General features: G+C 42.0%; 1 protein-coding gene across 1 annotated transcript in view; it reads right to left on the reverse strand.

The window, feature by feature from the left end:
* CARD11 (caspase recruitment domain family member 11) overlaps window positions 1-24,981 on the reverse strand; it is a 1,037,045-nt gene that overhangs the window by 306,771 nt on the left and 705,293 nt on the right. The window contains exon 16 of the mRNA XM_063430219.1: window positions 3,854-3,980. Coding sequence (XP_063286289.1) covers window positions 3,854-3,980 — 127 coding nt within the window. The remainder of the gene's footprint in view (window positions 1-3,853; window positions 3,981-24,981) is intronic.

Here is a 24,981-nt window from a genome sequence, read left to right on the forward strand (position 1 = left end):
AGAGGAAGATGGAAGGTCCTAAAGAATGATTTCAGGGAATTAGGTAGCAAACTCAAGAAAAGAACCTCCAAGGTGGTATTCTCTGAGATATTACCTGTGCCACGTGCTACAGTGGAAAGGCAGCGGGAGATTAGAGAGGTTAATGCGTGGCTGAAGTCTTGGTGCAGGAAGGAGGGTTTGGGGTTTTTAGAGCACTGGGCCGACTTTGCGATTGGGTACAACCTATATAGTAGTGATGGATTGCACCTAAACGGAAGGGGGTCTGCAGTGCTGGGGGATAGGATGGCTAGAAGGTTGGAGGAGATTTTAAACTAGTAGTAGGGGGGGGAGGGTCATAGCAATCTACAAAATGGAGATAGGACAGAAAGGAGATGGGCTTTAGAACAGTATAAGGAGGGTGGAGACGGGGGGAGGGGCAAGCTCAGAACAGAGAAGCTATGCAATGTTGGTAATTCACAAAATAAACAAGAGACGCATGATATTAAATGTATGCTTACTAATGCAAGGAGCCTAAATAACAAAATGGGGGAACTAGAGGCATTAGCATACACTAAACAATATGATATAATAGGCATAACTGAAACATGGTGGGATGAGACACGACTGGGCAGTTAACTTAAATGGGTACACATTATTTAGGAAGGATAGGAAAAACAAGAAGGGTGGTGGGGTATGTTTGTATGTCAACCATGATTTAAAGCCAAATCTTAAGCAAATTGAATGCGATGAGGAAAATGTGGAAGCTTTATGGGTAAATATCTGCTTGGGGGAAAAGAAGGGAAACCAACTATTGGTTGGGATATGTTATAAACCACCTAATGTTAATATTGACGAGGAACAACAGCTGTTTGAGCAAATTGAGAAAGCTGCAAATCTTGGTAACACTTTAATTATTGGAGATTTTAATTACCCAGACATAAATTGGGACATAGGGACTAGTAGCTCAGCAAAGGGAATTAGGTTTTTAAACTTGTTAAATGACAACTTCATGTCACAACTTGTACAAGCACCAACTAGAATGGACGCTTGTCTGGACCTGATTTTAACAAACAACGTCGATCTTTTGACCAACATTCAAGTAGGTGAGCACTTGGGAAATAGTGATCACAATATAGTGTCCTTTGAAATAAACTCAAAAAAACAAAAGCACATGGGGTATACTAAAACATATAATTTTAAAAAGGCCAATTTCAATAAGATAAGGGAAGCTTTGCAATATATTGACTGGCATAAACTCTTTAGTGAAAAGAACACTGAGGATAAATGGATCATCTTCCAACAAATATTAGAAAGGTACATTTCTCAGTATGTACCATTGGGAAATAAGTATAAAATAAACAAATTAAAACCAATGTGGCTTAGTAGAGAAGTAAAACAAGAGATTAAAAATAAGAAAAGGGCATTTAAAGCATTTAAATCAGACAAATCAGATGCATCTTATAAAAGATATAAGAAAGCAAATAATGCGTGCAAAAAGGCAATTAAACTTGCTAAACTTCAAAATGAATAAAATGATAGCTAAAGAGAGCAAAACCAACCCCAAAGCATTTTTTAAGTACATAAATTCCAAAAAAAACAAAAATGAAAGTATTGGTACACTTAAAACTGAAACGGGGGTGTTAGTTAATGAAGACCAAGAAAAGGCAGGAATTCTAAATAACTATTTCTCCTCCGTATATATAAAAGAAGAGCCCATGGCAATCGATGTGCAAATGATTGCTTCTAAAAACTTGCAGAATAATTGTAATTGGTTAACTCAAGACAATGTGCTGCAGCAACTAAAGAAAGTTAATATAAACAAAGCTCCAGGGCCTGACGGTATCCATCCACGTGTACTTAAGGAACTAAGTGTAGAAATAAGTGAACCTCTGTTTTTAATCTTTCAAGATTCTTTTCTTTCAGGAAGTGTTCCAGAGGATTGGAGGAAGGCAGATGTGGTTCCTATATTCAAAAAGGGTTCAAAATCCTTGCCTGGAAATTATAGACCTGTGAGCTTAACTTCTGTGGCTGGTAAAATATTTGAAAGGTTATTAAGGGATAATATTCAAGAATTCCTTGAGAAGAATATGGTTATCAGCAAAAATCAGCACGGTTTTATGAAGCACAGGTCATGTCAAACTAACTTGATTGCGTTCTACGAAGAAGTAAGTAGAAGTATAGATCAGGGTGTTGCAGTGGATGTGATCTATTTGGATTTTGCCAAGGCATTTGATACAGTTCCACACAAAAGATTAGTGTTCAAACTCAAGGAAATCGGTCTCGATGAAAATGCTTGTTCTTGGGTAGAACATTGGCTTAAAAACAGAATACAAAGAGTTGTCGTTAATGGTAAATTTTCAAGCTGGACAGAGGTGGCAAGTGGTGTCCCTCAGGGGTCTGTTCTGGGACCCTTTCTATTTAACATTTTTATAAATGATCTTGAAGACAGCATTGAAAGTCATGTTTCAGTGTTTGCAGATGACACAAAACTTTGTAAAATAATACAATGTGAGCAAGATATTACTTTGCTGCAGACGGATTTAGATAGACTGGAGGACTGGGCACTCAAATGGCAGATGAAATTTAATGTTGAAAAATGCAAAGTTATGCACTTCGGCGTAAAGAATACACAAGCAACGTATACCCTTAATGGAAGTGAATTAGGGATAACAACACACGAAAAGGACTTGGGGATTGTTATAGACAACAAACTATGCAACAATGTGCAATGTCAATCAGCAGTGGCCAAGGCCAGTAAGGTATTGTCATGCATGAAAAAGGGCATTCATTCTCGGGACGAGAATATCATTTTGCCTCTCTATAAATCACTGGTAAGACCACATATTGAATATGCTGTGCAATTTTGGGCACCTGTTCTAAAGAAGGATATCATGGCACTAGAAAAAGTGCAGAGGCGGGCTACAAAATTAATAAAAGGAATGGAACATATCAGCTATGAAGAAAGGTTAACAAATTTAAACCTATTTAGTTTAGAAAAACGTCGCCTGAGAGGGGATATGATAACATTATACAAATATATTCGGGGCCAATACAAACCATTGTGTGGAAATCTATTCACAAACCGGACTTTACATAGGACACGAGGCCATGCGTTTAGACTGGAAGAAAGAAGATTTCGTCTAAGGCAAAGGAAAGGTTTTTTTTACTGTAAGAACAATCAGGATGTGGAATTCTCTGCCTGAAGAAGTGGTTTTATCAGAGTCCATACAGATGTTCAAACAGCTACTAGATGCATACTTGCAAAGACAGAATATTCAAGGATATCATCTTTCAATGTAGGGTAATAACTGCTTGATTCAAGGATAAATCTGACTGCCATTCTGGGGTCAAGAAGGAATTTTTTGTCCTAGCTTGTTGCAAAATTGTGCTTCAAACTGGGTTTGTTTTTTTTTTGCCTTTTGGATCAACAGCAAAAAACAGGTGTGAGGAAGGCTGAACTTGATGGACGCAAGTCTCTTTTCAGCTATCTAACTATGTAACTATGTAATAAGACCTGCTGTGTGGAGCGTTGCCATGGTAACGCTCAGACGTCCGCAGAACTTGCAAAAGTTAGATACAAAGAAGCTGGAAAGGGAACAGGTAGCAGGGTGCCATACATATACTCATATATACATATATACATATGTAAGGAATGTCGGGCCCAGGACCATAATGGTTGTCATGTCCTGATGGCGGCCCTAATTACATGGGGCATTGTGCATACTGAATATCGCTAATTAAGAAAGCCACCAGTTTTAAGATGTGTATATACATAATGCCTCATTCCAACATTTTTGAAATGGCTTCTAAAATCACAGTAAATTTGTTCATCCTACAAATAACCAAAACACAAACATGGTTGTTGCATAATTACCTTCTGAATTTGATTTAAAATGGACAGCAACTGTCCCTTTACATCTCTGAATTGTCCAGTGAGCTTCTTCTTTGGTACATGTGTCCAATGGAATGCATTGTTTCTTTCCCTTTATGCATCCATCTAGCTGCCAGCACAATAAAAAACAAAAAAAAAAACACATTCACAATTTAACTTGTCCAATTTATTTACCAATTTGAGTATTCTTATTTATACATTTTAGAAAGTAGTTTGTTTGAAAAAGTCATTTTTTGTGTTAGATATGACTATAAACAATACTTTTCTCTAATCAATATTTTCTACAACATTAGGTTGTATCGCTAAATTGCAAATTACATAATTGTAATCGCAATGGCAAAATGTGGGCAACAATAGCTGAATAATTCTTCCAATTTTAGAATACATTTTTGCCATTTGGATTTCAACTAGCTACAATTACAAGATTAGTGAATGAACTTTGAAATGTATAAATAAATGTCTTCAAAATCTAGGAAGAAAAGTAAACTTAATCAACCCAAAATTATGGATATATAAAAAATGTGCAATATTATTCATGCCAGGGAAAACTGGCTACTATGCACTTTTGTTTTTTAACACAAACATATAGTAGCATTTAAAAAAAAAAAAAAACACATACTAGCTAATTCCCTTTGTCTGCCTATGGAAGAGGCATCTCTTGATATACATGTGCAAAAAGATATATGCAGTGACACTTTTCCATTTTTATTTGGAAATAGAGCAGAAGTGAAATGCTGATCTCTTTATAATTCAACAGCAGTGAAACAAATCATATTTTTACCTATTGTTCCTATTGTTCCTATTCTACACTTTTACATTAAGAAAATTTGGACCATGAAAGCGTAACATCAACAGTTTAAAATGTTATTTGAATTAATATTTGAGGGTTTTCTATATGTTTACAAAAATATGAGCTCCATAGCAACTGTTAAAACAGTGATATTGAACTGCAGTCTCATAAATGGCTGTGGCTGAGTGACAGGCAACAGAGGGTTGTAGTCAATGGGGTATATTCGAAGCATGGGCATGTCACCAGTGGGGTACCTCAGGAATCTGTACTTGTACCCATTCTCTTTAATGTTTTTATTAGTGATATTGCAGAAGGTCTTGATGGTAAGGTATGTATTTTTGCTGATGATACTAAGATATGTAACAAGGTTGATGTTCCAGGAGGGATAAGCCAAATGGCAAATGATTTAGGTAAACTAGAAGAAAATGGTCAGAGTTGTGGCAACTGACATTTAATGTGGATAAGTGCAAGATAATAAGTGCAGAGTACAGAATATTTGATAGAGTCCTAACCTCAACATCTGAGGAAAGGGATTTAGGGGTGATTATTTCTGATGACTTAAAGGTAAGCAGACAATGTAATAGAGCAGCAGGGAATGCTAGCAGAATGCTTGATTGTATAGGTAGAGGTATTAGCAGTAGAAAGAGGGAAGTGCTCATGCCATTGTACAGAACACTGGTGAGACCTCACTTGGAGTATTGTGCGCAGTACTGGAGACCGTATCTCCAGAAGGATATTGATACTTTAGAGTGAGTTCAGAGGGCTATGTGACGGACCGCTGGCACTCCGACAGAGCACCTCCGCCAATTGATGCTCCTAGTGCTTGCTGAGGACTCCAAGCACTCCAACCGACACCATCCGCACTGCAGACCCCACTTCCAGCGATGCAGATGCGCCTGGGTCTCGCCGTCTCTCACCCACCCTGGATCCAAGGCCAGGATCCAGCTTCCAGTGGGTGAACCTCTCCTAAATCCAGAGAGGAGGAACCAGGAACTAAACAAGCTCTTGCAAGAGCTGACTCTGGGGAGTATTTGATTATAGCAATCCCCAGAGTGCAGTTATCCCATCCCCCAAGCATGAGCCAAGGCTTCAAGAAAGGGTTGATCAGTTCTGTTTAATTAGCACCAAAGGGCTTTCTTTTATGGAGGTCTTACAAATACAGGACTGCCCACAGGGTTTTGAAGAACACACCAATCAATACATTACAAGACAGCTAAACACTCCCATTTATACCAACAACAAAAAAATCCTCCCCTCTGCCTGTGATACAATTATCTCAACACAATAGACTAACTTAATTATCACAGGCAGAAAATACACAGTTTTACACAATATTCATAACTTTAAAAGTATACATCACTTTCACATAATCAGCATACTCCAAATACAAACATACTCAAAAGTCAGGCAATTCCTTCCATTGGTTTAAAAGTTAGGTAGAAGTCCTTTGTGATCACTGCAAGCATGGATTTTCCTGCCCAAACCAGTTCCACAGAGTTAGGCTGTGTGAGTTAAGTGGCTTAACTGAGTGTGGTAAGCCAACTATCTCCAGGTACAGAAAATATCCCTATTCACAACAACAGCAAAAATACACAAAAAATAAATAACTCCTATCATACTGTATCATCCCCAGATAGCTTGGATCTGAGCGCTTAATATATCTGAACAGCGCTCAGATCCCACAACCACAGTCAAATCGCCATGGGGTTAAAGTTACAGCATGGGCTGATGAGAGGAGCCATAGTCATGAGGCAAGAGGCTAGCCATTAGTCCTCTCCAGGTAGAAGTGGCACTTTGTCACAGGCTACTAAACTGGTTCATGGATTGCAGGATAAAACAAATAAAAAAACAAAAAAACAAAAAAAACTTACAAGGAAAGGTTAAAAGGAACTTAACATGTATAGCTTGGAGGAAAGACGAGTCAAGTGGGATATGATGGAAACATTTAAAAACATAAAGGGAATCAACACAGTAAAGGAGGAGACTATATTTAAAAGAAGAAAAACTACCACAACAAGAGGACATAGTCTTAAATTAGAGGGGCAAAGGTTTAAAAATAATATCTGGAAGTATTACTTTACTGAGAGGGTAGTGGATGCATGGAATAGGCTTCCAGCTGAAGTGGTAGAGGTTAACACACTAAAGGAGTTTAAGCATGCGTGGGATATGCACAAGGGTATCCTAACTATAAGATAAGGCCAGGGACTAATGAAAGTATTTAAAAAAAATTGGGCAGACTAGATGAGCCGAATGGTTCTTATCTGCCGTCACATTTTATGTTTCTATGTTTCTAAATTACATAGTGAGGATTGGCCAACCTCAGGCTTGTTTGCACCCTTGGACCTAGGAGAGTGCGGTATCCGTTACCGTTAGACTTCTGTATGCTTGCAATGCTAAATTAATGACTTCATAAAACACCCTTTATCTGCCTTTTTTTTTTTTTTGGGGGGGGGGGGGGGGGGGTTAGGGTTGAGGAAGAAGACGAATTCTGTGCATACAGGCATCTGACATGTAAATCTGTCCCAGTCCAGCGGACATAACCTGTAATACATTTTGGGGAAAATGTATCATGCCAAAACAAGTGCTTTTCTAGGTGCAAACAGGGCCCTCTTATATCGATTGAACCCTGTACCCTGCCCCACTTGGGCCCCTGTATCCTGCCCCCCTCCTCCCCCCACTCCCAACACCCAGCTCCCTGGCATGCAGTTGCAGCCTTCACCCTAATCTACTGATGGAACTAATGTATATAAAGTGCATATATATATATATATATATATATATATATATATATATATAGTGCAATATTATTTTTAATACAATACATTTTACTGGAGCTAATTACACAAAGTAAGAACCTTGCAGAATCTGGGGAGATATATAGACTTCATCCAGCACAATTCCTTGCTTTCGGTCACAGTATGTATTCAGCCAGCTCTGTGTGTGTACTCAGCAGTCTGTGTGTATGTTTCAACAGTGTGTGTGTGTGTATCCAGCAGCTTGTGCGCATTAAGCAGTCTGTATGTATTCTCCATTCTGTGTGTGTATTCAGCAGTCCATATGTGTGTATTTAGCAGTCTCTGTGTGTGTATTCAGCTGTCTGTGTGTGTGTATTGTATGATTGCATTGCATTTGTTGGAGGTACCAATAAATATATAAAGCTTAATTTTATTGATATTTTAAATTTTTTTCCTGTGAGCAGTTGTGTAGGCAGGGCCTTAGTGCACTGCTTTGCCAGGGGGGCCATAATGTAGTTAAGATTGCAGTGAAAGAAGGGGCATGTCTACAAGTCAGTGAGGAAATTTAACAGGTGCTAGGTAAAATTAAACAAAAAAGAGAGCACTCAAGAACTGACCATTTAGCCCTAATGTTACAGAGAGTAACCTTGTTACAAACTGCTATTTGTAACTGGCCCTTTGAATGATAAATTGCCCTGCTTCCCTGGATTGTGGAGAAGCCTATTTGCCAGCCTCCTCCCGCATGACTATGACCCTGGGAGATTGGGCCCTTTAAAAACAGTATGGACTTTTACTGGGTGTGTATGGCCCTTTAAGAACCGTCTGGGGACATATAGTGACTTTGCTGAACAATGCCCCTTTAAGACGGTGTCCCCAAACCTTTAATATACTGTGTCTCTGGCTTTCTCCCACTTGGTTCAGTAAATGGGGCTTACTGAACCAAGTACCACACAGGCGGACCACCCAGAAGTGGAAGTGTGCTGGCAATTTACCTCCCAGGCTTGGAGGTTACTGCAGGTTAATTGCCGACCGCTGGGTGGCCGCAGTTCGTGCAAACGAACACGTGGCGGCGGCCATCTTTGTTCTTCGAGCGAGGCCAGCGGTATGTGTAGCCAAATTCAAGGAACTAAAATCGGCTACACATTTCCGCGAACACCGCTGACCCTTACCTTCTCCCATACTGAACTTTCAGCTGCAGAGACTAAGTCCCGTTCGAAGATTCGAACGCACGTCGTTTTCCTGCATGAAATTGACCGACCGCACAGCCCAAATCTATGGAACTGTTTTGGGCAGGAAAATGTGCTTGCGGTCGGTCATAAAGGACTTCCACCTAACTTTTGATCTACTAGATGGATTTGTGTGATTTTTGGTTATGTATATATTTAAAGGTTGCTGATTAATAATATGTCATTTTTATGAAGATTGGATGTATGGTTTTAAAGTTACAGTGTATGTGTAAAAACTGCATTTTTACTGTCTGTGATAATTATGTTAATCCCTTGTGTAACATAATTATATCACAGGCAGAGGGGATGATTTTGTGTGTAATTACTGGGAGTGTTTTATGTAATGTACCTATGTGATTGGTTCTTTTGTAACGCCCTGTGGGTGGTCCTATCTAAGGGAAACCTGCATAAAAGAAGGTTCTTTTGGTGCCAATAAACAGAATGACTTGACCCTCTAACTTGCAGCCTTGACTCATGTTTGTAGGGTGACAGCTATAATCACTACAGGGATTGCTATGCTCTTTATACTCCCTTAGCTACTGAGCTCTTGTAAGAGCTCGTGTTCCTGATCCTGCTTCGCTCTACAGAAGGAAGATGATGGTCCATTGGTGAGCGCTAGGAGCATCCTTTTCTACGGTCCAACTTCCAGCCAGCCTGGAGGCAACCGTAAAAAACAATAATAAAACACAACTTGTAATGTAATCGTATAAATATTTTAAAAACTTGGACATCAATATAGTGAATCCAGTATATAGAGAAAAAAAAAAAAACTGTGTCACTGTAAAGGTGTGTGTGTCACTTCTTACGAGTGTGTGTGATTTTTCACACAGGGCGCCTAAAGCCAACCCTTGCTGTAGCTATCCCAAAATGCCCGCACTGACGTCCCCGATGCTTCCTCCGGTCATGGAGGAGGCAGTTTATGGACCCCCGAGGCAGGCTGCTGTGAGCACATCAGAGGCTGCAAGAGAGATGTAATCCTCCTGCTCTACTCCCTCACGTGCCGTCTACTGATGCAGGGAGCCGGAATATGATGTCAGGCGAATTACAGCTTCCTCGCTGTCTCTGATGTGCTCACAGCCGTCTGCCTCACAGCAGTCCCACTGCTTCCCAGGGACATATCCACTCCAGCTCTCCCAAAGGTAGGGAGGCTGGATGGACAAATTAAAATAATATTATTAGTAATTTGTGAGTGTGTGAGAGAATGTGTGTGTGTATCTCTCAGTTAATGTGTGTGTGTGCATGTATGTGTGTGTCTGTCAGTGAATGTGTGTGTGTGTGTCAGTGAATTTGTATGTGTCTGTCACATCAGTCAGAGTCTGTGTTTGTCATTGAGTGTTTGTGTGCCTGTCAGTGTGTGTTTGTCAGTGAATGTGTGTGTTTGTATGAGTGTCAGTGAGTGTATTTGTGTCTGTCAGTGAGTGTGTGTATGTCAAATCAGTGAGAGTTTGTGTCTGTCAGTGACGTCTGTGTGTTTGTCATTGAATGTGTGTATGACTGTTAGTGTGTATCTGCCAGTAGGTGTGTGTCTGTCAGTGAGTGCATGCATGTGTCTTTGAGAGTGTGTTCATGTCAGTGTGTGTCTGTCAGTGAATGTGTGTTAGTTAAAGTGTGTGAGACAATGTCAGTGAGTGTGTATCAGTGTCTATCAGTCTGCTCATCCACTCTGTCATCTCAACATTCTGCCCCTCACACTGTCATCTTCCTACACCCTGTCACCTTCCTACACACTGCCCCAAGATACAGTCACCTTCCTACACACTGCCCCCCACACTATAACCTTCCTGCACACTGTCCCCCACCCCCTTTCCAGCCCACAGATAAGAGGCAGGGAGGGGGGGATAAGCCCAATTTAATTTAAATGGCTTACCCCTCAGCACTTATCCAGCACTACATGCACTACATAGACACTACTACATAACCATACACTACATCCACTAGACACACTGCAGCCACCACAAAAACACTAGATACATTACACACACTTCATTCACTACACAAACACAGTCATTGCATCCACTATACACACATACACAATGTATTCAATGCACACACTCCATACAATAGACACTACATTCACAACATGGAAGAAAGGGGAAGAAAACACATGGATGCAGACATGATGGAAGGGTGGGGGTCAGAAAAGACATGGATTTTTCAATCCATAGGGTAGATGTGAGCTGAATGGACATTGCGGCTACATCCAAGGTGTGACACATTACATACCTGGCTGAGACTGCACTTTGCAGAGGAATGGGAGCATGTGTGTGTGTGTGTGTGTGTATATATTTGTGCTCGGAATTTAATATGTAATGGATAGTGTCTGAGATGAAAGTTTGGTTGTGGTGTGCCAAAACCAACGTCCAACTGGACCTGTAAATAAAAGAGGGCCCACCAAGGAGAATTGTATTGTTTTAAGGGTGCAGGTGGGTGGGAACACTCGAACTTGAACGTCAGAGGTGAGTAGGGGCTGGGAGTTTAAGTAGGGGACTTACTCCTCCCACAAATTCAGGCCTAATGGCCTTTCTACTTGTGCTTGGAATTTAATATGTAATGGATAGTGTCTGAGATGAAAGTTTGGTTGTGGTGTGCCGAAACCAAGGTTCGAGTGGGCCTGTAAATAAATGAGGGCAAAAGAGAAGTTAAAAGAAACACACTTTATTGCATTTATTACATAACTAAGCTCCTGAAGGCTTGTCGAAGCTCTCTTTCGGGTCATGGTATGTACGTGTGGTATATGGAGGATTTCCATCGACCCAGTCTCTTGATGATGTGGACCGGGGGGTTTGTACTAGACGCTGATGAAGCGGCTCCTATGCGGAAGGAGTGCCCAGAGAACGACGCTGGGTTGTAACCCAGTTTTTCCAATAAGATTCTAACATGCGTTATGAATTTAGCTGTGGTGAGTGGGTGCCCTTGTAGTTGTAAGAGCAAAGAGTCTGGTAAGTGCATGTTATGAGTTGACCGTAGGTGGTCTAGTGCCTTAACCGGACACCAAGCATTATATGTTGGAAAGAGGGGGGTGTAATGAATGGTTAGTTTTAGTAGATGGGATCGTGAGAACGTAGTAATCCTCTACTTTAGTGAGTTGTGAGGTTTTGAGGCTGTGTGTGATATCTCCTTGACAAACTACGGTAAATTCCCTAGGTCGTAGGAACCTGTAAAACGCTAAATAGATAGCAGAGTTGAACCAGGTTCGTGTTGGGATTGAATGGGGATTCGTCAAGTAGATTGCTAAGTAGTTTAAAGATAGACCTATCTATTGGTAGTCTGGAGGTGATAAGTGGAACAGAAACCTTAGAGATACCCTTTAAGACTTTCTTGATGGGGTATGATGACAAGAAGGGAGTGTTAGGGAAATTTGTGAGGCTGTGATGCTGCACCCCCGTGAGGTATAGTTTAATGGTATTGTGTGAAAATGTTAAATGTAAGTGACTAAAGGAGGCAAAAGACACCATGGTTTGGGTAGAAAAATCACTGTGAAATCTAAATTCAGCTGTGAATTTATTAAAAATGGTAAGTGCCCTGCTGTAGGTGATAGTTGTGGTAGGTGATAGTGCTTGGTGCGTAAGAGTCCTAGCGTGGTGCATAAGTGTGTTCAATCCAGTATTAGTTTATGAAACCTCGGTGTCCTGGATGGTTGACGGTAGGCCGAAGGGAGTGCCTGGAAGAATACCTGGAATTGAGATCGAGACAGAGCATCAGCGGCCGTGTTGTGGATACTCGGGATGTGAAAGCAAATTAAGTGGAACTGGACGGTTGCTGCCAGCCAGGTCAGCTTGCGAATCAGCTGCATGATGGTAAGGGAGGAAGAGCGCCCCTTGTTAATGAGATCGCAAGCTGACGAGTTGTCGCAATAGCATTTTACTGCCTTGCCGGACCAGAGATGACCCCAGGTGTGTGCGGCCACAACGATTGGGTAAATTTCAAATAGAGCTGAAGTCTCTCTGAAACCCGGCAAGGCATCTGTCTCAGCTGGCCAGTGACCCCTAAACCAGTGATTACCGAATATAACTGCAAAACCTGTGTTGGCTGTAGCGTTGGTGTAAATGAAGGGTGAGGAGTTGGAGAGAGGGGGAATAAACATGGAGATACCGTTCCACTCAGCCAAAAACTTCCCCCACATGAGTAGGTCAGCTTTGGCGTGCTGGTCCAATGCAACTGGGCAGGCGTCCGGTACCCCATGAAGCAGACAAAGAAGCCTTGATACAAAAGACCTTTCCTGTGGAATGATGTGCATCGCAAAATTCAGGGACCCCAATAAGGACTGAAGTTCCTTCCTGGTGCATATATCATTCCGCGGGAACATGTCTATCTCCCCTCTCAAGCGGATCAGTTTGTCGGGAGGAAGGCTGGCACGGAAGGTACCAGAGTCCAGCTCTATCCCCAAAAAAGTAAGTTTGGTAGTGGGGCCAATCGTTTTAGAGGGAGATAAGGGTACCCCAATAGTAAAGAAAAGTGCTCAGGTGCTGAGGATAACGGTGGGTGTGCGTGTGCCCGGTTCTATTATGAGGAAGTCATCCAAATAGTGAATGACGGAGTGACACCTGAGAATAGAGTTTCAGTGAAAATATCAAACAGTTTAGGGCTGCTTCTGGACCCGAAAGTGAGTTGTGTAGAAAAATAGTACCTGTCTCGCCATTTAACACTGTGCAAGTGTCAAAGTGATGGGTGCATGGGCAGTAATTTGAATGCATTGGTTATGTCCGTTTTGCTAAGCCAAGGGTTGCTACCGGTTGAAATGATGGATTGTATAGCGTTGTCAATTTTTACGTACTGTAATGAAAATCCGTCTGCGGGTATGAGTGAGTTAATGCTGGGAACAAAAGAAGAATGTGGTGCCGATAAATTGATAATCATGCACTTTTTATTTGAGTATTTGTGTATTGCTATACCAATTGGATTAGTGAGCCAGGAGGAAAAAGGTGAGGAGGTGAAGGGGCCAATCATGAAACCTCGTGCTATTTCAGAGGAAAGGAGAGCGTCTGTGGCTTCTGGGTCTTGGCAGGCTGATAGGAGATTGGGACATTCTGGTGGCTACGAGACCTGTGAGAAAGCCCTGGGTGAACCCTGTTGACAAATATTCCACTAGGTGTCTGCTCAGATGAGTTTTCAAGTAAAAAAACAGGTTGTCGATATTAATGTCGATAGTCATTTGTTAGGGGACAACCTGGCCGGGCACATGGTCTTTGTGTGTCCCCTGAAGCAGATAGAGCAGATGTGCAACAATCTACAGGCGCTGAAGCTGCAGGAACCTGCATTGAAATTGTTGCACACCTGAGCTTTCCCTAGAAAGGAGATGGGTCTACCCAGTTTATCCTGTTGACCACCCTCTTGTTTATTGTGATGGGTGGAAGTGGATTTAGGGGTGGAACTGGGGGTGGATGGATCAGCCACAGAAGGGCACAAATCAGCCAAATGGGTTGAATAATTACATATAGCACAAGACGGGGGCCTCAGACCAGCGAAGTGGCGACAGAATAATTCTGTATCCATCTAACACCAGTTAATTCATATGTTAAACTGCTTCGGATGTGTCGCCGCTTTCGCTGATATTGATTTATGATAATCCACTTTATGGAGATAGAGGTCCAATTCCGCTCTCCTGGGGATATATCGAGCAAATTACATTGTGGTATATCCCGAAAGCCAAAACAAAATTGGGTATAGATAATTTTTTGTTGAGCCTAGGGTCTCTGGTTTTAAGCACCACAGAAATATCCCCGAAGTTATAAGCCAGGTTTTCCAGCACGTCTTGGGAGGCTATAAGCAATGACACCAGACACACATCCTTCCCATACAGGATTTCTTTCCTAATGGAGTCTGGGACGGAGTGAGCTGGTGACACGAAAGGTGACGTATCTGAGGCAGGAGTTGAAGGGGGAAGTATAAGGGCAGGTGTTGGTGCAGCAGAGATTGCCGGGGTGAGGGCTGAGAGGTCAGGGAGGTTACCTGGGGAGGCGATGGCACTTTACACCTTGCTTAGTCTGTAAAGTTCCGCCTTACGAGCCGTAGCTGGAAAGGGGATGCCCTAAGCCTAAGTAATTTTTAATTTTTGGAATAGTCCATGCTCTCAAGGATGTATGAGTAGAGGGGGTGAGAGATTCGCCTGGATACTGACGTCTGATAGGAGTAAACGGAATCTCATTGGTAGGTAACTAGTCAATGGGAGCTGGATCTTGAGACATTCTAGAAACGAATTAATGAATTGGATTTAGTAGGGGTGTATGAGAAAATGAAATGAGGGGGGCAGGGGGGTTCCTAAGGTGAAGTGGACTGTAAGGCTATTGCCGAAGCAAAAAACCTAACTGTGACTAGTGACAGATGAGGCCCTACTAGTGGCAAGTGGCAGTGAGAGGCTCTATCTATGATTCGGCCGAGGTAAGTACGTGGCCACAGATGTGGTGGCGGGATGTTGGCCTCTCGATGACATTTAAGACGTTCAAAACGTGTGGCCATGGAAAGTAAGGCCCTAAATACGGCCCTGTAGAAGGGCGAATGAGGCGTTTACCTATGATTTGGACGTGGGGCCATACCTCCGTGTTGAGGTGGGAGATGGCTTTGTGGTAATGAAAATACCTCGTTAAGCTAGGTCCGGAGCCCAGAACCTGTAAGCCAGTTCACGCACCTTCTATGGGATACTTAAAAAATTATGTAATTGGTGGTGTAACGGATCGACTGGCACCCCGACTGGGTACCTCCGTTAAAGGATACTCCTAGCGTTTCCTGAGGACTCCAAGCACTCTGGCAGACACCAGAATCACCAAATCGAAGAAGCATATAAATCCTCTCGAGCCTCTGAATGCTGTAGACAGTTGAATAGGAACCATACGAATAGGTTTTCACTCCTAGCAGTCAAACTGGAACAGCATACAATAAATCCTCCCCAATAATGAGACGACACTTCACTTTGAGGGTTAAAACAGGAACTCAGGTGCTGGGACACCCAGCCTGTTTTTTATTACAGTTGTTGCAAATACAGGACCGCCCACAGGGAGGGATAAAACAACCAATCATATCACAGTTACATCCCACATATTCCCTCCCCTTATCCTGAGAGGAAACTCAATTACACATACAGTTAAAACATACTTTCTACCCAACTTTCATAACTCTAAAACCATACATCCAATCTCCATAAATTATACAGTAGTATCTCCAGTATTATACAATCCATTATGCCCAAATACAGTTCTTAAAGGGTCAGCACAGTATAATAGCAGTCCATAAGCCCCAACTCAGTCCCTTAAAAGGCAATCCATCCCAGGGCCATAGTCGCAGGGCAGGAGGCGAGCAAGCAGTCCCCTCCAGGGAACTGGGGCAGACTCTGGTGCAGGGTCCAGTCCGCTACAGGTGGATACTAACCTTGATAGTGATTATACCCTGGAGCTTGAACCTTTGAGTATTTAAGTAGAGAGGCATGGTAGTTAGCGATATCGTAGAAGAACCTTGGAGTTTGAGACAGCTTCTGATTTTTGTGAGCGTGACATATGAGCGCAGTGTGAGCTCCTAACAGAGTGACAAGTTTAGAGTGAAGGTTGCCTGAGGCCTTGAAAATACAGAAACTGAAGTAAATAAATGATACCGGAGAAACTGACGGAAGCCAAGCACAGAGAGATGGACACAGGTTTCTTCAGGAAGGAAGAGATTCTTTATTCGATTCACCGACCGGGGCTCAGAGGGACTTATGTCACCAAAATACAACAAGATCTGAGCCCAGAACTGACTGTGTAAATGCATGATATAGACATATAGCTCCTCCTATAGTTAACTCTACCCCCATATACTCTTTACACAATCAGCTGAACAAAGCCTAACTTCCCTTACCTATTAGACCACATGGCTCACCCAGAACAATGGAGGAGGGGAAGTGTTTTCAGTTTCTGCATTCCTGCATTTGCTCAATATGGTGTTGATTGTATCTTAGCTACGTGTAACTAACTAACTGATACAACATTTACACATATGCCACATGGCAATCTTGTCCTAGTAAATTTATTTTTACTGAGATTCCACCACATTCCCCCCTTTGATGCTTCTGATATTTCACAATTCCAGATGCATCACTTAACCATAGTTTGCTTACACCTCAGGTTGCCATGAATCAGAACAGACCTCGTAAGCATCTTAGCATCATTACAAATTCCTTCAGCACTCCTCATTCTGAATATATTCTCTCTGGGCTAAGGGTTCATACTTGCAAACAGCCATTACATGCGCAGCTGGTTTCCTTTCTGTTGTGCTCTCTATGACACTCTGTATGGACCTAATTACCAATGGAACCAAACATGGTAGAAAGAGACACACTATAATCAACATGACTCCTCCTACCAATGTCTTGATCCCTCCAAGCTGTTCGTACCTACTTCCAAACCAACTACTAGAATTGTACCCGTTCCAGGCTTAAGTCGGTACATGCGTCAGTTTAGCCATGTGGCTTGTGAGATCAGCCACTGCCTGCCCTTCATCATCTATGTGCAGACAACAGTTGCTGAGATTGAACTTTCCACATACACCTCCTTCTATTTGCACTGGAAGTGAATGGAGGACTTTATCAACAGCCCAACTGGTTTACCTGGTAATAAGGCTATGTGCTTTACAGAGGAATCCATAATTGCCTAATGGTAGAATGAGGCTTGAATCCCTGTATTAGAATACAATAACACTTCATGGGCATACAGTTTTGCTGTTAACCAGTTCCCTCACATATTACATCCCTCCTATTGGCAATGAAGCGCGCTAAGGTAGCCAGTGACACTCATTATCTTCCCAGCTACCTACATTCAAGGATGCTAGCTTCTTTTTATGATTCACATCATAAACTTTAACTCCCAAGGTCTCTCCTGTTTCAATTGGCAACAAGAAGAAGGATGGTTTGAGCATACCCAACACACATGCCCCTTCCCAGTCCTGTGGTAACCACAAATAGGCTTTCTTACCACAGATCCAGTACAAATTTGCTGGGGCTCTCCAGTTAGATGTGATGGATAAATCAAACCACACATCCTTTAAATTGGTATAAATTGCAAACGGATTAGGTGGTTCTGAGACATTTGAAGCCGACCACCAAGTTGTATCTTTTGTACTATCACTATAAGCTTTTTGCCCTAGACAAGTTAGTTCTCCTACAGATGTGTTAAACATTATTCCTTTTCTTGCTATGCAAACATAACCTATAATGGAGGTCTTTAATCGCCACTCAAATTTACCTCTAACACTCATTTGATAATCGGCTTGAGAAGATATTAACTGTTCAACTGTCTCAGAACCGGAATACATTACCTCCTTTGCTTCCCATGGCCATTGGTCTCCCATGTTAGTACCTCCACACACATAGCAGTTGGTAACATTAAGACTACCGGCAATACTTTCGGCTAAATCTATGAACAGGTTTTTAGCGTTATGGGGGATCTTATTATCTATGCTCATCTCTTCATAAAAGGAATGATATACTTGATGAGTTTGGGAGGTTACCGTATCAGTCTCTATCCCTATAAACAATACTGTCCCAGGATCTAAACCCGTCCCATATATTTGAAACCCAAATAAATTACCATATTTATCTAAGAACTTGTCGGGGTTATTTATAAGTATATGGATTGGATTGCATTCCATAGACTTACAGTATGGATTGGTAGACAACTTAGTCACAATCATATCCTTGTCTGCTGTCTGTCCCCAAGTTGCCCACCCCACACAAGACCAATATGGGCAAAAGTTATAATCTCTATTTGGGCATCTAGGACTCACATATTTATTTTTACTACTGGGACAAATATATTTATCGTTAGACCCATACGTTCTCTCCCATCTAAGATCCCCACATACATTCCACGGCTTTCTACCACTTGATATCACCTTACACGCATCAAATAGCAGAACACCTGAAGAATATACGGATTCTAATACCGTCTTATTAATTAGGGTCCCCTGAGGATCTCCATTCCTGAGAGTCAACCAAATTGTACGGGGTTGATACTCTGGACTGAAGCACTTAGGTTCTCCTACTCCTAAATGGCACACACTATATTCTATATTTAAGTATCTACATCTTGATACATCTCCGTTACATTCATATTGTGAATGCCAAATTAGGGTCTGGGAAATATGGTTACCTGTTCTTGTAGTCTTAATGCATACCTCACAGCTAGGAGTGTCGGTACCTCTACCTTCCTGAATATAAAAAGACACAAAAATATACATTATCAAAAGCACTTCTTTCGACGTCTTCATCCTCAGTCTTCGTCCGTGCGATGGCACCTCAGCTTCCAGGATGTAAGGGCTGCAGGGAATGGAGTTCTGCTCTTCTTCACAGAGGTCCCTTCGAGACACCCTGGCTATAATACGTGGGTGAGTGGTCAGGCTTTATTATGGCCGTCAAAAACACTCACTTGTAGATCTTTGTTGATGTTCCCTTTTAACAATATTATCTTCGCAAAAAACACTTTTAATCCAACTCGGTCACACGCTTCAACTGGATCTTGCAAGGATTCTCTGGATCTATGGTAGCTTGTCAGTAATCTGCCGCTGGTTTTTTTACCCTAGAGTGATGAATCCACGGAGTCACTTCTACAACCTTTACAACTGTTGGGGTAGATAAAAGAACAACATAGGGACCTCTCCACTTGGAACCTAATGGAACAGTGTTCCATTTTTTTTATCCACACTTGATCCCCTGGATGGTAAGAATGAACAGGTGGATAAATACACAGGTAATCTATCTTTTACCCATTTCTGTACCTCCTCCATAGTTTTACCCAACTCTACAACCTGCTGCCGGGTAATTCCTTCTCCCAACTGACTCAAATCCCCCGTTAAGTTACCAAGTATGGAAGGTGAATGCCCATACATAATTTTTCAGCAGTACCCCAGAAACAAAAGAAAGCATCTTTGAGGTCTAGGAAGGTATAGTAGGTTGCCCCACCTGGTATTAAAGCAAGCAGATTATAGGGGATGGGTACCACTGGGTGTATATTGACTACTGCATTATAAACTGCGTTTAGATCTTGTACAGGATGATACTCATCTGATCCCGACTTCTGAACAGGTAATAATGGAGTGTTCCAAGGGGAGGTACAGAATTTTAGGATGTCATACTTTACACACTTATCCACATAGGTTTGTATATTTTCCTTAGCCCTCTATAATATATGGTACTAACTAAAGCTAACAGGATACGCTCCAAGCTTTAATTCAATATGTATTGGTGGAATATTGCGAGCAAGTCCTGGAGGATTATTCTCTGTCCATATTCTTGAAATGTCAAATAAGGATTCATCACTCTTAGGGTCTGTATTTGTTATTATAGAGTAGAAGTGCCATTCTTCTTCCCTTTGCACCGATACTGATATTATGCCTGGTGATCTATTAAACTTCAGAGACGTTGATCCGTTGGGTTTAAAAGTTATCTGGGCTTGAAGCTTTGATAATAGATCTCGTCCTAGAAGCTGAACTGGACACTCCAGCATATATAGGAACTGGTGCTTAACAAAATGGCCTCCTAGAATACAAGTATGACTCCTGAGAATTGGTCTAGCAGCGCTTTTCCCAGTAGCTCCTATCATAATTATAGTCTTCCTGAAGGAGGAGCAACTAGGTTAGTTACCACAGAGTACTCAGCACCAGTGTCAATCATGAAAGAGCTCCTCTTTCCCTCTATTGATACATCGACCATAGGCTGCACTCGGCTAAAGGGGGATGGAGCCCAGTCGGTATCAATAGTCTTCCATGACAGTGTCAGCCAGACCGACACAATCTCTATCTTCTCTATCCCTTAATCTCTGGGTAGGGGAATAGCATCTACTTCCCTGAACACCTCCTCTGTTACTACTGTCATTCCCTCCAAGACTTTCTCTATAGCCACCTCTGTAACCATCTCGTAACCTTCTCTCTTGTCTTATCTATAACTTGCTTTATATTCCCTCTGTGGGCAGTCACTTTTCCAATATCCTTCCTCTCTACAATACGCACAGTGATTCCTACTTCCTCCCTTACTCAGGCTATTCTCAACTCCTCTATTCACCTCCCTTCCCTGTCTCTCTACACTTATGATAGCTACAGCTAGCATATCTGCCTTCATCCTCATTTTACGTTCTTCCTCCTGCTTTGTTTCAATCTCCCTGTTCATATACACCTGAACTGTGATATGGACATTCCTACAAATCCCTTTAACTTTAGCAATTTTCTTTTGATTTCACCTTGGGTCTGGCTGACAAATGCTGAGTTGTTCATTCGAGAGTTCTCAGGGGCCTCTGGATTAAAAGGAGTATATAATCTATATGACTCCAGCAATCTCTCATAGAAAGCACTAGGTGACTCGTCTGCTTTCGTAAAGGAATTATGGGTCTTCCAATTAAACAGATCAGTCATGGTGAACGGGACATAAACAAATACAGGGTCTGCCAACTGTAATTGACCATTAATATCAATGTGTGGGGGACCAGGGGTAAGATGCAGTGGCATTTGTAAATGTCAAAGTTGGAGGGCACCGGTCATTTGTCAGGTTAGGGTGGGACTTAAATAGGGTTGTTTAGTCATAGGTTCCGGTCGGGGAGTGGTGAGGTAGGTGGAAATGGATAAATTAATTTTACTGGTCAGTAACTCGGTTAACAAAATGTTTCGGACAGGGCTAGGAGGAGCCTGACCAGTAACCAAAAATGGTAAAAGTGTATTCCAGCGTCCTATACCATTGACCATTTCATCCAGTTGTATTTCAAAACTAATTTACTGTTACTAAAGGCACACAAGGCTCAGTAATTATAGTGTTATGTCAGTGGTTATGGTGTTTTCAGTGATTATGGTATTATCAGTGGTTATGGTGTTATCAGTGGTTATGGTATTATCAGTAGTTATGGTGTTTTCAGTGGTTATGGTATTATCAGTGGTTATGGTGTTATCAGTGGTTATGGTATTATCAGTAGTTATGGTGTTTTCAGTAGTTATGGTGTTTTCAGTGGTTATGGTGTTTTCAGTGGTTATGGTATTTTCAGTGGTTATGGTATAATCAGTGGTTATGGTATTATCAGTGGTTATGGTGTTTTCAGTGGTTATGGTATTATCAGTGGTTATGGTGTTTTCAGTGGTTATGGTATTATCAGTGGTTATGGTATTTTCAGTGGTTATGGTATTATCAGTGGTTATGGTGTTATCAGTGGTTATGGTGTTTTCAGTGGTTATGGTATTATCAGTGGTTATGGTATTATCAGTGGTTATGATGTTTTCAGTGATTATGGTGTTTTCAGTGATTATGGTGTTTTCAGTGGTTATGGTGTTTTGTAATTGCTGAGAATTATCTGATTTCAGTGGATTCAGTTACTGTTATTAAGAATTCTCCTCACAATTTTGACTGCTAATAATAAAACTGAATACAAAGAACCAGTTGGGGGGGTAGGTAGGCACAGAAATAGGAGGGGACAGGCATCTGAGAGCCAGAGACAATTAGAGCACAGGGGAACATACCAGCTGCACCAGTTTTTGCTAAAGAATTTAGTTGAGGGATGGTCAGATGGGTCAGATTCCATTGGGGATGGACAGACCAGTTTTGATAACCATCTAGTAACACAAACTGTGTTAACAGTCAAAAACTGGTCATTCTCTACTACATAAGGTAGTCCCCAAAATCACACACATTATATCCCTTTTTAAAGTTATTTAGCATACATTCTAAGGGATCAACAATCTTTAAATCGGCGCTGCCATACTTAGCAACGGAGCGTCAAATTCAAAGAAACACAACAAACACACCTACAACAGTCACATTTGTTTCCCTGGCAACAGCACCATGTGGCACAGTTACTAGGTCAAACTCATACAACAAAACATACAGGGAATTCCCGTACACACACAGCTGTTACACCAGTCACTAAGTAACTAATACTGTGCCCTTTGGCGAAACTATACAGTCACCCACGCTATAATTCTCTATATATGAATTACCTGTCTATAACACACCCCAGTAACATCGTCTTTTACAAATAGCGGTTACAGTACGGTTAGCATAAGTCAAAGCACAATTTAAGGTCACAATACAATTATTAGTGGTTATGGTGTTAAACATGCATTAGACGACAATGATTAGTACTTATATACAATGTCAGTAAATATACAGGGTTATGGTACCGTGCACTATGATACAGCAACACACTATTAACACTCTCGCTAGACGGCTGAGCTCGCGCTATCTAACAAGATATACACTTTACTAAACAATCTTTAACACATTTACAATCCCAACTAAACTATTGGCCAGTACCTTGAATGGACTACCTAAAACTATATACATCCGTTTTGGTTAGCCACACTGCCCAAGCACCACATATAGCGAGCTAGAGGACCGAATTTACACAGACGCCTCTTAGTCGATTACTATCAAAAATCTAGTGGGTTCCAAATTTACACGCCTTCCCACTTAGCCAAGATAGGTTGAGAGCTAGCGAACCGAATTTACACAGACGCCGCTTAGTCTCCCGGTCCCTCCGACCTAGCGAACGTAATATACACCCTAGAACGCTAGTCTAGACAAGACACCGGTGTCCGGCTAGGGCTATTTACACCAGAACCCCGCCTGACTAACCAAATCAAACGGTCTTACTAAAGAGCGTTCAATTGAGCGGTGCGCCTTCGCTCCTTCCCTCCGACAGAGGGGGCAGATTCCATACACAGATTTAAACCCCTTTTGGGCCTACCGCACAATCGGTATACCCCTAGTGGGTCTGCCGTCTAAAACAGCAGTTGTCTTACCTCCTCGTTCCTGAACCTGGGTTCACACTCATCGACGGGGACACCCCAGCACTTACTACGTAGAGGCCGATGATCTCCTGGACAAAAGACCAGTGGCGCCGAGACGAAGGGAGGTCCACGCAGAAGTTCAGGGGTGCAGCCGTAGAGAACGTGGGCAAAGATAGACCGTCTCACGCCTCTGCTTCTCAGCTACCGTTGAACGATGAGCTTCCCGGCCCAATGCACCAAATGATACCGGAGAAACTGACGGAAGCCAAGCACAGAGAGATGGACACAGGTTTCTTCAGGAAGGAAGAGATTCTTTATTCGATTCACCGACCGGGGCTCAGAGGGACTTATGTCACCAAAATACAACAAGATCTGAGCCCAGAACTGACTGTGTAAATGCATGATATAGACATATAGCTCCTCCTATAGTTAACTCTACCCCCATATACTCTTTACACAATCAGCTGAACAAAGCCTAACTTCCCTTACCTATTAGACCACATGGCTCACCCAGAACAATGGAGGAGGGGAAGTGTTTTCAGTTTCTGCATTCCTGCATTTGCTCAATATGGTGTTGATTGTATCTTAGCTACGTGTAACTAACTAACTGATACAACATTTACACATATGCCACATGGCAATCTTGTCCTAGTAAATTTATTTTTACTGAGATTCCACCACATAAAAACAATACCTGGTTCGTAAGACAAGAACCAGGACTTGGCAATTTAGCTGTAATATACGACAAAATGCACGATCTGTGGAGACCAAAGAAACTTAACAGAGCTAAGATTAACATCTGTACGTAAAGAAATCGTATAATATTGTGTAATTTTATTAAAGGACACGGAGGCTCATATTATGCTTATCTCCTTCTTTATTATACCTCAGCAGCAAAAAGAAGGTATAAGACATTCTTAGAAAAAAACTAGAACAAGTTCTCAAAGGGTTAACACAACATTATACCCTTAACCAATGGGAACAGTCCACATATCCATAACCACCCATGTGACCTTTCCTCTCCCTCTTTCTTTGCTGCTGCCTCAGCTAAGTATTACCCAATTTTAGCTCTCTCTACTTCAGAGGAGTTTCTGTTTGGATTTACTAGATTTTGTATATCCCTTTTATGTATATTTTCTTCGTGTATATTTTCCTTATGTATATTTATTTAAATATATCTTGTCTGTATACTTTATTGTTGGTATAATAAGGTGTCATGTGATTTTACAATCCCTCCCTATGATTTCCCGTCCTTCCCGGCGGTAAACCCCCTCCCTCCCTCACCTCTCCGGGTAGTTTATTACCCGCTCACCTCACGGCAACCCGGTCCTTTCCCCTGAGTTACCCCGCTGCGGCTGTTTGCCCAGCGCGGGCATTTCACAGCCGAGTGGCGCTCGCGCATGCGCAATGGCGGCCGCACAGCGCGGCGGCCATTGTCACTGACGGCACTGACAGGGATTTTGCAGCGCTTTTCCCGGCGCCCTGAGGGGCAGGCGCGCTCGGATTGGTTACTGGCTGTGACTGGCAGCTTGCCAGTGCTCCCATGCGGCCATTCTGGAGGGAACATTCGGTAAGCTGACAGCCTTTGCTTGTGCCTTGCCCTGTCACTCTTAACCGGCCAAAGAGATCAATTTC

This window comes from Pelobates fuscus, chromosome 8, assembly GCF_036172605.1.
Source record: "Pelobates fuscus isolate aPelFus1 chromosome 8, aPelFus1.pri, whole genome shotgun sequence".
Classification (NCBI taxonomy): Eukaryota; Metazoa; Chordata; class Amphibia; order Anura; family Pelobatidae; genus Pelobates; species Pelobates fuscus.